The sequence below is a fragment of the Pongo pygmaeus genome, chromosome 1, assembly GCF_028885625.2.
Source record: "Pongo pygmaeus isolate AG05252 chromosome 1, NHGRI_mPonPyg2-v2.0_pri, whole genome shotgun sequence".
NCBI classification, from domain to species: Eukaryota; Metazoa; Chordata; class Mammalia; order Primates; family Hominidae; genus Pongo; species Pongo pygmaeus.
The window spans coordinates 148,144,974-148,161,517 of record NC_072373.2 but is presented as its reverse complement, the minus strand read 5'-3'; the positions used below and the strand labels follow the sequence as shown (position 1 = coordinate 148,161,517).

The 16,544-nt window shown below is 32.5% G+C and overlaps 1 protein-coding gene across 25 annotated transcripts in view; it reads left to right on the top strand.

The window, feature by feature from the left end:
* The window catches only part of ADGRL2 (adhesion G protein-coupled receptor L2), a 295,308-nt gene extending 279,397 nt beyond the window's left edge, over positions 1-15,911 (top strand). For 11 of the 25 annotated variants that reach the window (XM_063653684.1, XM_063653672.1, XM_063653691.1 and 8 more), the window contains 6 exons: positions 3,319-3,410; positions 5,259-5,427; positions 8,063-8,191; positions 8,733-8,829; positions 10,383-10,511; positions 13,881-15,911. In XM_063653684.1, coding sequence (XP_063509754.1) covers positions 3,319-3,410; positions 5,259-5,427; positions 8,063-8,191; positions 8,733-8,829; positions 10,383-10,511; positions 13,881-14,635 — 1,371 coding nt within the window. In that variant the 3' untranslated portion in view covers positions 14,636-15,911. Of the gene's footprint in view, positions 1-3,318; positions 3,411-5,258; positions 5,428-8,062; positions 8,192-8,732; positions 8,830-10,382; positions 10,512-10,741; positions 10,824-13,144; positions 13,198-13,880 lie in introns of all 25 variants that reach the window. The other 14 variants (XM_054499971.2, XM_063653709.1, XM_054499973.1 and 11 more) reach the window with 4 other exon arrangements.
* The last annotated feature ends 633 nt before the right edge of the window (positions 15,912-16,544 follow it).

Below are 16,544 nucleotides of genomic sequence, written 5' to 3'. Positions count from 1 at the left end.
AAGGAAACTCACTTTCAAATCTTTTAAAACATTCCATTTTAAGTATGTTAGAAACAGCTTTAAAAAATTTTATTCTTACATTTGCACTTGGATTTATGAGCTTATGTGATATTTAGCTATGTAAAAGTATAAATGACATAAACAGGTTTAGAAAAAATGCAACTAACTGTTGTGAAGCATGCAGTTTGACTAGTGGGAGGAGAAGCATGGCCGGTTGCTGATTGTGGGATGGTAGTGTTTTACAAAGGAAATGGAGAATTAGTTAATTCCGGCAAATCCATCAGGCAGAAGTCATTTGATTAGCATACCTAATATGTAAATAACATAAATAGGATTTCTTTGAGGCAGTATTTTATATGTTAATTTATTTATCTTCAATTCATTCATCTCTTAGTGATTTTTAAGTTGGATTACTTTTTATAGAAATGGAACCTTTTAAATATAGACTTAGTATATCTTTGTTAGGAGACTTCTAATCTTTTCACCCAGAATAAGTTGGTTAATTTTGTTGGGAAGTCTGTGGGCTGTAGAGCCCAGACCACAGTATATTGAATCCCAGCCCTGACAATATAGTAGCTAAGTAATCTTTGGAAGGACACATCTCAATTATTTGTAAAATGGGTATACAAGTGCTGCCTGCTACCACTGGATATAGGATTGTAGCTGTATTTTTCCTCTGTAATTTTCTTTATTTTCTGAACTTGTATTGTGAATGTATTGTATATGTAACTAGAAAGATACATTAAACACGTGCAATGTTAAAAACCTCAGTTAAGTGAGGGGAGCAAAAGAGGAGAAATGCATTGAACAGTCTGTTTTTAAAGGATTAATTGAGATAAGTTTTCTATGGCATATTCACCTTGGTTAGTATTAACTAGGAAGAATGACTTTATCATACTTAAGTCTTAATTGTATTTTTATATTGGTAGATTTCATTTTAGTATGTCAGTTTTATTGGAAAGTTGTCCCTGATTTTTACCATTGAAAAATATTTCTTCTGAGTTCACTTCTAAGATTTTATCATTTTCTACTCCTCTTCTTTTTGCAATATAATACTTTATATGTTCACATTTTTCCACATTCGCATTTTTTAGTTTCCTTATAAATTTTATACATTGTAGTGGATAAATAACTTCTTTCTTTCCAGAATGTTTTCGTACTACTAGTACTTTGTTCCCAAGGGAATAATTAATATGCTTAGAAAATTATGAACACCAAATTATGGTCCTGTACACTTCAGGAAATTGTTTAAGAAGAGCAAGGAAAAAAAACCCTTATGTTCAGAAGCTTGGGATAAAAGAAAGTAAATTGTTCTTATCAGGCCGTTCAAAAACAAAGGGTCACAAACAAAGGGAGAACGATTTAAAGGATTTTAATTGTGAATCTGCAAAGGAGCCATCTTACCTATTACAGTCAGTTTATTTGTTTACTTGGGTTTTGATTTCTCTGTTTATTTTTAGGATGTTTATAGAGTTCTTGTTTTTAACCATTCTTGAATTTTACTAGTTAAAGCTAATGTTGCATAAAATTTAAAAAAAAAAACACTCTTAATTTTTGCCTTTAAAAAAAATTAGAGATACACTTTACCATGATTCTTTAAAAACCTAATCAGATATGTACTATACTACCAAAGGACCTCTAATTTCTCAAAGGCAGAAATTGTATCTTACCTCATCCATAGTACAATAAGCACATCCTTGTATGGAACAAGGTCAAGAAATATTTGTTGAATGAAATGTGTCATATTGTAACATCTCCAAAAATTCAAGCATTTATTTATATTGTGACCAACTAGAATGTTACGGAAAATAAAGCCAGATAATGTTTCTACAATTGTATTTACTTTTTCTCTAGATGTATTTTAAGAAATTATTAATTTTTTTTTTAAACAAAGAACTGTTTTTGTCCTTAAGTAATTAACATCAAAGGACAGAATGTTACCTGCCAACGCTTGTAAAATGTTGCCCATTGACCTCATTTATCCTTTAAAAGGGAATTCTCCATCTAAGAGAAATCATAGGGCACAGTGGACAAACTGACTTGATAGATACACAGCCTACATTAACGCTTTCCTTAGCTCTGCTCCTAAACTCATCATTAGGAAGGACTTGGAAATTTTTATTTATTGCCCTATATTACTTTTCCTAATTATAAAATCAGAACTAGTGAAAGATGAATAAAATAGTGTTATCATTTGATCATGTGATATTGTGACTCAGTAAAAATGATCATGTTACTGTAACACAGTTATGCTGATTATCTGCAACAAGGAATTAAATTCATCCTTACCTATAATAGGTGAAATGGGTCTTTTTCTGAATATACTATTTCTGGTATTCTCTTAAGTAATGTAAAGCTCACAAAATGACTTTTTTTTTTCCTTTTAAAAAATAATCTAAAAATAAAATGGCAAAAAAAATCCGGGAACAATGTAGCTTAGTTCTATTTTTGGAGCATAAAAATGGAACTGCCGCCTCTTCCAACATTCTGCCAGGTGTCTGTAGAAACAAATGCAAATTATCAACCTTTGTCTCTCAGTCAAAACACAGCTCCTTTTCCTCTGAGCAAGCTCATGTTGACCTCTTAGAATCCACTCACTTTCCTTCTTGTCAGATTCCATCTTCCTCATTTTGCTTTTGTTTGCACCTAGATTCTTTGCATAGCTGAATGTTTAGAAGGACTCAAAACAGCCTTTTGTCAGAATGTATCTACTTCCTTACAATACAGAGACATAGAAAAAAAGGACTGATGGCTTTTAACAGTTAAATGGCAAAACATACCTATATAAACTTTATCTTACTTCATGTAACAAACGTTTATCATATGTTATTTCATTTGATCCCCACAATTGCCTTATGAATAGATTGGACAGATGTTATTATCCTCATTTAATCAGTCAAAATCAAGAGCTAGACTCACAGCCAAGACTTATGGTTCCAAACCCAGCAATTTTGTAGATTACATGATGTACATTATGTAAATGCTCCTTCTAAGGAATTCACTTTAGTGTTTCCATCAGATGGTTTTTAGGCCCTGAAGTACATCTAGCTAAAGAAACTAATTTAGGTTTTCTAATTTATTTAATCATTACCACATAATACTGACTTAATGAGGTTGCAATTTGATGTCAAATGATCTATTAAAGAATTGATCATACATAGCCAGAGTATTTTTTATGTAGACTCAACTTGATCATTGCATACATAAAAAAAATTATATCAATATCTTTCATATAAACATGGATTGATACGTTTGCAAGAAGTATTCATTTTTCAGCTCTTTGTTCATTGTGGTCTAATTCTTTATTTGTTACAACAGCTAAATATTATCTTCTTGGTGATCACATTGTGCAAAATGGTGAAGCATTCAAACACTTTGAAACCAGATTCTAGCAGGTTGGAAAACATTAAGTAAGTATTTTGTATTTTAATTTTAATACTTGACAAACTAAGTAAAAGATACTCTCCACAGGGAACACAGGGATTTCTACCTTCTATCAACTGTAGAAATTATTCAGAATGAAGTTTTACTGCCCTCAAGTTGAATCTCAGTGTTACTGTATCACCGACACTGGTCAAAAATTAGATAATAATTGCTGTCTTGATCTAGAGCCAATAAATTGTTTCAGTGGCTTCGTGGAGATTCCATATCACTGTAGCAATTTCATTTGAATTTAAAATGCAGTTCAAAATGATTTTTGTATTTGCATGGCTGATATGATTATATTAAGTTTGTTTTGTTAAATGACTTTTTGCTTTAAGGATTCTGAGTAGTTTCCACTCCTAATCCTGTTTTCCTAAGAGAATTTACTCTATTACTATTGTTAACTTGAAGATTATCTGTTGTTTTCATGCTAATTAAACAAATATTTACTTTATCTTAATGTTGAATAAAAGCTGCAATATTCTGTCAATGGAGAAAATGCTATCTAATTAACAAAAAATGATAGCTGTTGTTCATTAAATCATCTTATGGAAACATTTTCAGAGTTACCTTTAAAATATGTGAGCCTTTTAATTTAGAATTTGAGAAGGTTTTATTCAAGTTGGTTATAATGTGATTGTAAAAAATACTATTTTTAATGTCAAAAATGGCAGATCTATAGTAAGGGTGAATTTTTTTTTAATTAGATGTTTTAGATAGGTTAGTGCCAGCTTCATTGCATGTTGCATGGTAAGAGAGAGAGCTAATCTTTAGCATCTCTCTCTTTTCTTCCTTTTCCTCTTTCTGTCTTCTCATCTACACCAGTAATTACCGTGTTTGTGATGGCTACTATAATACGGACTTACCAGGGTAAGGTAGAACCCTACATTAACAAATTTATGGCATGATTTATATTTTTTACAAATCCGTCAATATCATGAATTGCCCTTAATTTTTATAATTATTTTGAAATACCTAATTTGCTATAGTATTTTTAAACTATAATATGCCTTTATTTTTTAATTGCTTGCCTCTGCATTTTGACTTTAATTTTGACTAATTTATAAAATATATAAATGCTTTCTTATTACTTTCTATTTTAATTCTGTCTAATAATTTTGTTTCTCTTTTCTGCTTATAATGCTTTCTAGCTATGAAGATAATAAGCCATTTATCAAGTAAGATCATTAGTTAGACATGGAATGCACTGACTTTAAATCCTTCTCATTCCGTCCTATTTTCTACAGTTCTTTTCTTCTTAAGCTGTTCATGATGAAATCTCTGCAAAATTATTTTATTTTGAAGTTGTTCTCATGTTTTTGTCTCATTTCATCTAGGCTTCTTCGTGCTTTAGTTATAAAACCTTAGGTTCACCTAAGACTAGTTCATTAGAATCTGAAGTTTAGGTGTTAAGTGATTATCTGCCATTTAACCTTTCTATATGTGTCACATTATTCAGCGTCATGGGAGTACACCACAGGAATAAAAATACAGGAGTAAATTAATTAAGCACTCCTTAATTTCTTTTATCAAAATGCACATAAAAGACAAAGTCATAGGGGATATGTTACACCTTGTATTTTAATATAGTTTTGATACTCTGTTTATTCTGGAATAAGAAAAGGTCATACCTGCTGTTGCTGTTTTCACTGGAGGCTGCAGTACTAAATGCTATTGTTCTTTCTTAATCAGTGAAAGGTTAAAGCCAAAATGCTGTTGAATTTGAATGTGAACATAGAGAAAGTCAACTGCTACTACTGATATGTTAACATTTAAGCATGATGCGTGTTTTTTGCTTATTGAACCTGTTAAAAAAGTTCACTTTATTTTTCCAGGTCTTGGGTGCTTGGCGCTTTCGCTCTTCTCTGTCTTCTTGGCCTCACCTGGTCCTTTGGGTTGCTTTTTATTAATGAGGAGACTATTGTGATGGCATATCTCTTCACCATATTTAATGCTTTCCAGGGAGTGTTCATTTTCATCTTTCACTGTGCTCTCCAAAAGAAAGTAAGTAATTGAAAACACCTAGGGGCTCAGGTTACTGATTCTTTGATTTGAATATAATAGATATAATAAAGAATATTTTAAGTCACATCTGGCATGTTGTTAAAGAGCATCATATTTTTAATTATAAGTTAATTTTCATACCTGTCTGAAAATTTAGGTTTCACCTATAAAATAATACCAGTCATCTTTTATATCTCAGTTTGGGAATGTTATAAACTAGATACTTAGGTTAAGATTTCTTCCTTGCTCATAGGGTCTATAAAATGCTAGGTACAAAGGGTATACAAGGTAAAAGAAAAGGTTAAATAAAACTGATTCTTTGCTCACTAAAGGCATTGCAGTGGTTCACAATGAAATTGAGTATAAGGATAAATGATGTTAATTTTTAAAGCACCAGACATACAAAAAATTAATGTTACCTTTTGAGTAATTTTGAAGGATCTAAAAATCAATAATTAGTACCTTACATCTTACTTACTATTTTGTCCTGATTTTATGTTAAGTGGAGTCAGCAAAAATGATTCAAAACTTACAGATGAAAAGCTTTAATCTGTAGCAAGAAGATGTAAACCTAAGGGAATTGCTTAGGTGCTATTTAAGTATAAAATTTCCATACCTTTCACTGGGTATCATCCTTTCTCTGCCTACATATCTAATGTAGTCGTTTTATTCTGTTATTACTAGTTGCTCACTAAATTGAACAGAGAAATAGAATTGTGAAAGTGAAAGCTATTATGTTTTCAGTCCTGACAAGATGATAGTGTTGTTACTTCCATCAGTTTTGAATAAGCTATAATTTTGAGATAATGACAGTGGAATGTGCAATACTGACAGATAATGTACATTCACAGCAATATAGGCATTAGGCAAAACCAACACTGGAAGGCATTATTTGGATAAAATACCATTTTGATTGCCATTGTCTTGGTTATACAGCATTTGATAGCAGTTAACACCCATTAAATGTGTTGAAATTTTTTGTGAGGTATGATGTGTTATTTAATAACAATGAACTTTAACTTCTAAACATTGTACAGGGGAAACATTAGTAATTACTTTGGCTTTTATATATTTCCTATATAAGTGAGCATTTTATATACAGGCATATTATTGTATGTTCATAATTTTTGTGCTGTTGTACCAAACATCTTTGATACAAATCATAGACATAGCAGGAAAGGAGTGAGGTAGTCATTATTTCCTCATATAGTTATGTGTATTAAATGGAACAGGAGAGTCTCTTACGCTTTTTAGATTAACAATTACATTTTAAATGCATTGTGTTATACTTCAAAAGAAGTATAACTTTGTCTCGGATACATCCAGTTGGGTGCGCCAGGATGAGTTGTTAAGAATATGATACAAAATGGTTAAGTTAAAATCATGGTTTTTAACTGCTTCAATGAGCATACTTAGGCCAAGAAAATGCTTTGAAGCCTCAACCACATTGTTATTTGTTTTAATAGATATAATTAAATAAAGCTAAAAAGATGAAAATGCAAGTGCACTTAGATTTAAAAGGCCATCTACTGATTTTTAATTTTCTAATTTTGCAAGGAATAAGTGTCAAAGTCATGGTCTTTCCAGGCAGTTACTGCACACAGACTTCTGAGTTGAGGAAAAGCTTTTGAGTGTTTTTGTAACCTATTAGAAAAAATATTTTCTTAATGCAGTTTCTTCTTGTCTGTCTTGTAATTTCACAGTCTGGCTCTAACCCACAAGAAAACATGTATATGCCGGTATAGCTGCAACAGTCCAGCAGCACCCTCTCCCTCTTAATTCTGTACCACTGCTTTAGATGGGGCCCTATTATTTAGCAGTTGTTTGGAGTTCACTTTTTAAAGTTTAGTTGAAACTTTTTTTAGACCTAACAACTTTTTTTTTGCATTCATATATTCAGGCTTCAGGGGAAAAGGGAAATTACATGGGTAACTCATTAATGTGAATGGAAATTGCATAAATAGTTCCCTTGTGTGCTAATGAAGTGAATAGACATCTTAGACTCTCTACACCAAATGTTAAAGCTAGACACATCAGAAAATGAAGAAAACATTCCTTCCTAATTAGAGGCAAATGTATCAAAGTACTTGTTTTCTTTATTCTTGTGCCAAAGTAGTCTTGTCATTATAAAGAGGTTACCCGCAGAACTATGCAATCCAGCAAAAGAGGTTTCTGTATTGACCTACCTAAGAGGACATGAAGCATATAAAACTCAAATGACTGAATTACAGAGTGGTTAAATGTAATTAAGCAAGGAAAATACTAAATTTTTTGTTCCGTTTTCTTAGCATAAAAAATTGGAGTTACTAAATATATAAGAGAATAAAACTATAAATATATTGCTATTATTTAATAACTAACATTTATATAATAATAACAGGATATAGAGTATGTCTACATGTTATATCACATTTTAAAGATTCTACTAGCCAGTCTAGTGGACAGAGATACTTTTCTGATTACTATTCCAGTAATTTTAACTGAACTTGATTTTGCAAGTTCAATTTATTTTCTCCACAGATAAGTCTTAGTGGAACTTTAATTCTTTTCGGTTGTCTTCACTGTTCATTTAATTAGGGAGAGAGAAGCAAGTGTGTTCATATTAATCCCTTGGTCTTGTGATTATTCAATGCAGGTACGAAAAGAATATGGCAAGTGCTTCAGACACTCATACTGCTGTGGAGGCCTCCCAACTGAGAGTCCCCACAGTTCAGTGAAGGCATCAACCACCAGAACCAGTGCTCGCTATTCCTCTGGCACACAGGTAACAAAGAGTTTGACAGCATCTTTAATTAACCTTATTTATAGAAAGCCTACTGAGACATGTTCTGTTCAGATGCACTAATTGTCTCCTCATTATAATGATCTAGATAGCAAATACTTGCTTTTTTAGTATTTTGGTTTTAATGTCTTCTTAAACATTTCTTCAGTGTTTCTTTATATGTGAACGTCCTTTTTTGTGGAGAGTTATTTAAGAAGTGTGTCGTAATCGTCTTTTAGCCTAAGGCCATATAGCACAATGCAGGCACTCAATAAACATATATTGAATGATCAGTGATCTCCACTTTTTAAAGAAAGACCATAAAATAACATGTTTTTAAGAGTGGAGGATTAAATAACCCCTTAGTTGCTTAGTAAATAAACAATAGATATTGTTAGTTTTAGACCAGAAACAACACACATTCTTTAAAAGGCCACCAGATAATCCTACATAGGTTGTTTAGGGTAAATCTTTGTATGTCTTTAATAAGGTAAGTTTGGGGAAACTAACAAAACATATTTGTCTTGCTGTTTTGTATTAATAGAGTCGTATAAGAAGAATGTGGAATGATACTGTGAGAAAACAATCAGAATCTTCTTTTATCTCAGGTGACATCAATAGCACTTCAACACTTAATCAAGGTCAGTTATCAGGAAAATTTGAGTTATTACCATTTATTAAAGTACATATAAGTTCCTTTTATTCAATAATGTAATGTAAGAAATATAATTTTAAACCGCATTAACAGGATGTGGCTTGAAGGTAATTATTGAAAATATACCTTGCCACAGATTAAAAATATTATCTTAGGGAGTACAGATTTATCCTTTCTGACCAAGACATTTATGAAGGTTTTCTTCATAAAACATTGATAAAATTAGAATAGTTACTATTCACATGAAACAGTACCATGGAAATTATGAACTTTTTTAACCTTTCTTTCAAAAAGTGAAAAATAAATGCTAAAAACGTGTAGTAAATCTTCATAAACAAAAATACATGAAAGTTTATTAAGTAATTTTTTCTGTATTTTTTGATGTATCTACAGTGGCATCTTTAAATTTAGTTCTTAAAATATAGTTCTTAAATATAGTTCTTAAAATATGCTAGGAAATGAAGTAATTTAGAAAAGAGTATATGCACACACATGTATTCTTGAATAAAAGCTTAATACATTCCAATTCAGTATGAAAAATTATATGGTATTGTATATATCCTTGGAAAGGTAATTTATCATGCTACTTTCAGTTTGATATGTACTGATTTGTAATACAAGTTAGAATTTATTACAATGAAATACAATGACATTTTAAACTGTTGACATTGTTCTAGTGAGATTCTCATTTAAAATGGAAAAAGGTGTATGAGTGGTAGCAATACTAACCTGAATTTTAAGATATTTTTATCCAAATTACTTTAGCTATGCAAAACATAATCAGTAAGTATTTAAAAGTTTGTTATTTGTCAGTTAGAATGAAAGATGTGCATTTCTTCTGTTGCTTTGGTATTTTACTTCATTCTGTTGGCTATCAAAAAGTAAATGCATTATTCAATGATTCATTTTTGAAACCTGGCAAATAACATTACATAATGAAAATTCTTGTTATATAGAATTTGTGAATGATCTAATAATTCATTGTATAGTCTTTTTTTTTCTCAGCATGTGTGCTTTTGCATTTACTAAGAGAAGCTTTTTGCAATGTGTCATACTTTCTACCTGTCTGTGAAAGTTGTTTTTCCTCCTGCTCAGTTGGTATTAACACAGATGTTTTCATGAGGGATAATCCCACACCTGTAAATTCTGAAAGTTTGAGATTCCCTCTTCTGGGCCTCAGTGGTTACGTTTTTAATATTAAGCAGTAACATCTTGAAACATAATGTTGATCTCTATGCATTTAATTGCCATTTTTGTTTAACAGTGCTTTTGTATAAATTAGTAAATGTCATCCTCAGCAGGTGTTTACTTGGGGGATTTAGAAAGCACCTGTGAATTACTGAAATTTAACTTCCCTCTCCCTTCTCTCCTGCAAATTAGTAGTTCAAATACAGTCAGAACATTTCAACAGATTTTCTATTGCCAACTTGTCCACTACCCTTGATGAATATAAAAAAATAGTTGACTACAACTGTAACGCTAAAATAAGAAACTGATGTACTTTTTTCTGTTTTTTGTTGTTTTTTTTTTTTACTTTAGGAATGACTGGCAATTACCTACTAACAAACCCTCTTCTTCGACCCCACGGCACTAACAACCCCTATAACACATTGCTCGCTGAAACAGTTGTATGTAATGCCCCTTCAGCTCCTGTATTTAACTCACCAGGTGTGCTTTACTTACAAATAAAACTACCTTTCTTTGCTGCTAAACAGAGCTATGATCTTTGCCCTGTTTCTAAAATATTCAAGTTGTCATATATTTGTTATTACATTCTTAATTTCTCAGTTAAAAAAAATTACGGTATTGCCTCTGCCAGGCTTCTAAAACTGCACTATATTATAGTAAAAGCTCAGTCATGATAGTATTTACAATAATGATCCATGTTTTTAACACAGGTGGCATAAATCTTAATATATTATTACAGGACTGACATCACATGGTCTGAGAGCCCATCTTCAAGATTTATATCATTTAGAGGTATCCTATCTATATAATATACTGTTCAGTTAATTCTAAAGCTTGCTGACAAAATTTGCTTCTGGAATGAATTAGCTAATGAAGATAATTTGGATGCCTAGCTATAGAAAACCACATTCAGCCTATCAGTATATCCAAACTATAGTATAGTGCAGCTTTATGGTAGTTTTCTTTTTTCTTAAGAAAAATTTCAGAATAAAGTTAATATTAGTCAGCTTATACCTATAGTTTTTAATTGGGGGAGGGGGAAAGATTGTCACTAACCCATCCTATATTACTATGTTGTTTAATAGCTTATTTTAAATAAAAGCATATATATATTTAATATTAACAGAATTTTTATGATTTTGGTAAAGTTTTCACATAATTACTGCTAGCATATAATCTTTATTTGTGATGAATATTTGCCACTAAATTAAACACAGAACTTCGTTTCCATTTTTTTCTTAAAATTATTTTTTAATGTAACTGCAGCTTCTCTTTTCATTCTCTTGTTTTTTTTTCACTTTCCTTATGCTTTCCTCTAGCAATCTACAGAGAGACAAGTATGGGAGTAAAACTTAACTTTGCCTATCAAATGTAAATTTTTTCAGCATGATTTTTAACGGGCACAGTTAAAACATAACTAGCAGTCATGAAGTAGACTCAGCGGGCAAGTGGTTCACAATTTGCAACTAAAATATTACCAAATTCAAACAGTACATCCATCTGTACTGCCTTTTGTCAGTAATGGAGGTCTGTAGCAGATGCTGTCCATACTTAAGTATACGCAATGCTGAAATAATTTGCTCTATAAAGCCTGAAGTACTGTCAACCAAAATGCTTAATAATTGACTTATCATTTCTGCATTCCCACAGTAATCTTGCTACAGGCTGTGGAAAATCTTCAAGTGAATTACCTGAACTTGGGCAGAAAAAGATACCTCTTCAAAACCAGTCAAAGATGGCTTAAATCTGCAGCATATCATAGAAAAGACCTTTTGGATTATATCCAGTATATAGTGTTGTATTTACCAAGCAATGATAAAACAAAAGAAAATCTTTGAAAACAGTGAACCTCTACAGAGGAAACAAAATGCTAGCAAGTGAGCCATGTGTCACTCATATCTTTAAGTGCAAAATGGTTTTTTTTTAATAATCTTATAAAGATTATAGCACATAACATGAATTTATGAAGCTAGAGAATTGTGTCTACCAAGTTAAAGGAAGCCTTACAAATAACTATCACAATTTCATTTTGTTGCACATGGAACATGATATAAATTTGTCAGTTTTTCAAATATGGAAGTTGGGACAGTCTTTAAGACAATACAGATCACTAACAAATATAATCTTCTCTCATTTTCTCATTTTTCTGCTAATGATAATTTGCCCAAGAATGATCACATATTTATTGGTCATGAAGTTTGTGTCAGGCAATACAGATATTTTTTTTCTGAAGGAAACTGCATTTTCTAGGATATCTGCAGCTTTAAGAGTGGAGTGAGCACTAAAACGGGAAATTTCGTATTTTTTTCCAAGAATTAAATTTTTTCCTAAACTCCTCCAAGCCTTGCATACAATGCAGCAGCCTCACAGTGGTCAGTTTCATTTCAATAACATCATTTCATTCTTTTTTTTTACAGACCTATCTGTAGACTGTGATTTTTTTTTTCTCTAGGATTTTGAGAATGAATAACCTAACTTTCCATTGTGCAGACCATTTAATTTTCTCTTGACTTTTTTTTTTTTTCATTTGCTTGAGAAGCACTGTGATGTCTTAGTTTACATGTTTATGTGTCTGTAGAAAATACAAACTCTGATTCAAATAGAGCATGTTACCATGTTTTTTTTTCCCCCTCCTAAACCTCTTTTCCTGTATTCAGCAGACTTATCCAGTCTTTCATTCCTTTAGAAATAAAAATATATTAGTCAAGGCTGCCACCCTTCTCCCATTCCATAGTTAATATTTATTCTTGGTTTAATTTCTGTGACCCATACTTAAGAAATCTCTAACATTTCTGCGTTTGACCTCCATGGCCGTGGTGTCTGTGGGCCTATCTCGTACAGTGGACTCTGCTGGTTCATTCGGTGCTGTCACTGTGACTGATGCAGACTGCAGGGCTGCAGGCAAACTTTGACCACTAGAAGCCTGGGGCCATTGCTATTAGAGAGATTATTAGTACCAAATACTCAAAATAATAAATATTAAATGAAAAATAAAAGGCTTGCTATTGCTGGTAATCTAATTTGTTGAACCCTTGCTCTGACTAAGTTGCTGAGAAGCTTAGAAATTCTTCATCATGTTACAATAAATCATTTTACTTTCTTTTATATATCAGCTACTCTTAGGCCAGATAGCCTGAGCAGACAGACATGATGTGAGTTGTCCAAAGTGAGTCATTCCACCTGCTGTCTATCGTGATGTTGGATGGTGCTTGTGGGCCCCTGGTCCAGTCAGTATGAGAGATGGCTGTCTTTGTTTAACATGACTTCTTTGTATCTGTCCATGTTTTCATTCTTTTTTTTACTTCATCTCCAGAAAAAGGAAATGTTAGAATGTTGTTTAAATAAAGTTGCTTGCCAGTTATGTGGGTTTATGTTGTACATTTGCCTTTCAGTTTTGTATTGTGACTTACTCCTTTTTAATTTAGTGTTGTTTAGGACAAATTCTGTTAGTTTTATTTTTATAAACCATAGTCTTGTACTTTAAAATGTAAATGTCACTAATGAATTGCTTTGCATTAACTATGCAAGGGCATGGAGTGAAGTCTTCTTTGTGTCAGAGATTTGACCAAAATCAATTAATAAGTACTGTCTCCCGAAATTGATAAAGTATTACTCTGTATGCCATTTTCCCTCCCTAGAAAACAATATTATTTTTAACATTTTTTCCTGTTATCTAAGGGGTTGCAACTGTTTACAGTTGGGAATGCGGGAAAGCCTGGCACTTTTCAAGTGTTAGCTTTCAAATACAACTTTGTCCTGAACGACATTAAAAAGTTTTGTACAAAAGAAATAGAGTTTCTGTGGAAAAGAACAGAGACAGTAACGATAACTCCCCCTCTTCTGTTTCAGGACATTCACTGAACAATGCCAGGGATACAAGTGCCATGGATACTCTACCGCTAAATGGTAATTTTAACAACAGCTACTCGCTGCGCAAGAGTGGCTATAATGACAGCGTGCAAGTTGTGGACTGTGGACTAAGTCTGAATGATACTGCTTTTGAGAAAATGATCATTTCAGAGTTAGTGCACAACAACTTACGGGGCAGCAGCAAGACTCACAACCTTGAGCTCACGCTACCAGTCAAACCTGTGATTGGAGGTAGCAGCAGTGAAGATGATGCTATTGTGGCAGATGCTTCATCTTTAATGCACAGCGACAACCCAGGGCTGGAGCTCCATCACAAAGAACTCGAGGCACCGCTTATTCCTCAGCGGACTCACTCCCTTCTGTACCAACCCCAGAAGAAAGTGAAGTCCGAGGGAACGGACAGCTATGTCTCCCAGCTGACAGCAGAGGCTGAAGATCACCTACAGTCCCCCAACAGAGACTCTCTTTATACAAGCATGCCCAATCTTAGAGACTCTCCCTATCCGGAGAGCAGCCCTGACATGGAAGAAGACCTCTCTCCCTCCAGGAGGAGTGAGAATGAGGACATTTACTATAAAAGCATGCCAAATCTTGGAGCTGGCCATCAGCTTCAGATGTGCTACCAGATCAGCAGGGGCAATAGTGATGGTTATATAATCCCCATTAACAAAGAAGGGTGTATTCCAGAAGGAGATGTTAGAGAAGGACAGATGCAGCTGGTTACAAGTCTTTAATCATACAGCTAAGGAATTCCAAGGGCCACATGCAAGTATTAATAAATAAAGACACCATTGGCCTGACGCAGCTCCCTGAAACTCTGCTTGAAGAGATGACTCTTGACCTGTGGTTCTCCAGTGTAAAAAAGATGACTGAACCTTGCAGTTCTGTGAATTTTTATAAAACATACAAAAACTTTGTATATACACAGAGTATACTAAAGTGAATTATTTGTTACAAAGAAAAGAGATGCCAACCAGGTATTTTAAGATTCTGCTGCTGTTTAGAGAAATTGTGAAACAAGCAAAACAAAACTTTCCAGCCATTTTACTGCAGCAGTCTGTGAACTAAATTTGTAAATATGGCTGCACCATTTTTGTAGGCCTGCATTGTATTATATACAAGACGTAGGCTTTAAAATCCTGTGGGACAAATTTACTGTACCTTACTATTCCTGACAAGACTTGGAAAAGCAGGAGAGATATTCTGCATCAGTTTGCAGTTCACTGCAAATCTTTTACATTAAGGCAAAGATTGAAAACATGCTTAACCACTAGCAATCAAGCCACAGGCCTTATTTCATATGTTTCCTCAACTGTACAATGAACTATTCTCATGAAAAATGGCTAAAGAAATTATATTTTGTTCTATTGCTAGGGTAAAATAAATACATTTGTGTCCAACTGAAATATAATTGTCATTAAAATAATTTTAAAGAGTGAAGAAAATATTGTGAAAAGCTCTTGGTTGCACATGTTATGAAATGTTTTTTCTTATACTTTGTCATGGTAAGTTCTACCCATTTTCACTTCTTTTCCACTGTATACAATGTTCTGCTTTGACAAGTTAGTCTTTATTACTTACATTTAAATTTCTTATTGCCAAAAGAACGTGTTTTATGGGGAGAAACAAACTCTTTGAAGCCAGTTATGCCATGCCTTGCACAAAAGTGGTGAAATCTAGAAAAGATTGTGTGTCACCCCTGTTTATTCTTGAACAGAGGGCAAAGAGGGCACTGGGCACTTCTCACAAACTTTCTAGTGAACAAAAGGTGCCTATTCTTTTTTTAAAAAATAAAATAAAACATAAATATTACTCTTCCATATTCCTTCTTCCTATATTTAGTAATTAATTTATTTTATGATAAAGTTCTAATGAAATGTAAATTGTTTCAGCAAAATTCTGCTTTTTTTCATCCCTTTGTGTAAACCTGTTAATAATGAGCCCATCACTAATATCCAGTGTAAAGTTTAACACGGTTTGACAGTAAATAAATGTGAATTTTTTCAAGTAGTTAACATGTGAACTCTTATGTATGATACATAATTGGCTTTAACATGTTGGTCCATTCCCACCCCTTCCCACCTTGGTTTAAGTAACATCATACCAAAGTCCATGGCTATATGAAAGGATACAATTAAGTTGCCTGTTTGTTCTTTATGCTGAAAAGAATATATGTCTTCCAATTGCCCACTACATATGCACAAAATCTGTTGGATAAGTTTTAAGAGGGATATATTCTGAAAGCATTTGTGTTTGTTGCATTGTACCAGGACTAAAAGAAGGGTTGGAAGTTCTGCCATCAAATTTGGGTATCATAAAAAGTTTTTAACTGATTTTTTTAACTGATTTTTCAGCAGTATTGGGAAATTTCTTAAACATATTTTAAGGATTATAATATCCCTACAGACATTATATTATAATGTAATGAATAATGAATACCAATATTCATTACCCTGGAAAAGGTTTTCTCCAAGTTCAAAAATCATATAATTGAATATCAAGAAATAAATTTTTTCTGTTTGTATCATAAGCATTTATACAAAATTATTCTAAAGCTTAATGGTTCTCTGTAATTCTCAAATACTACCACTAGCTTATAAATCACTTTTATGTGGACACACACATGCCTTTTGAATTTAAAAA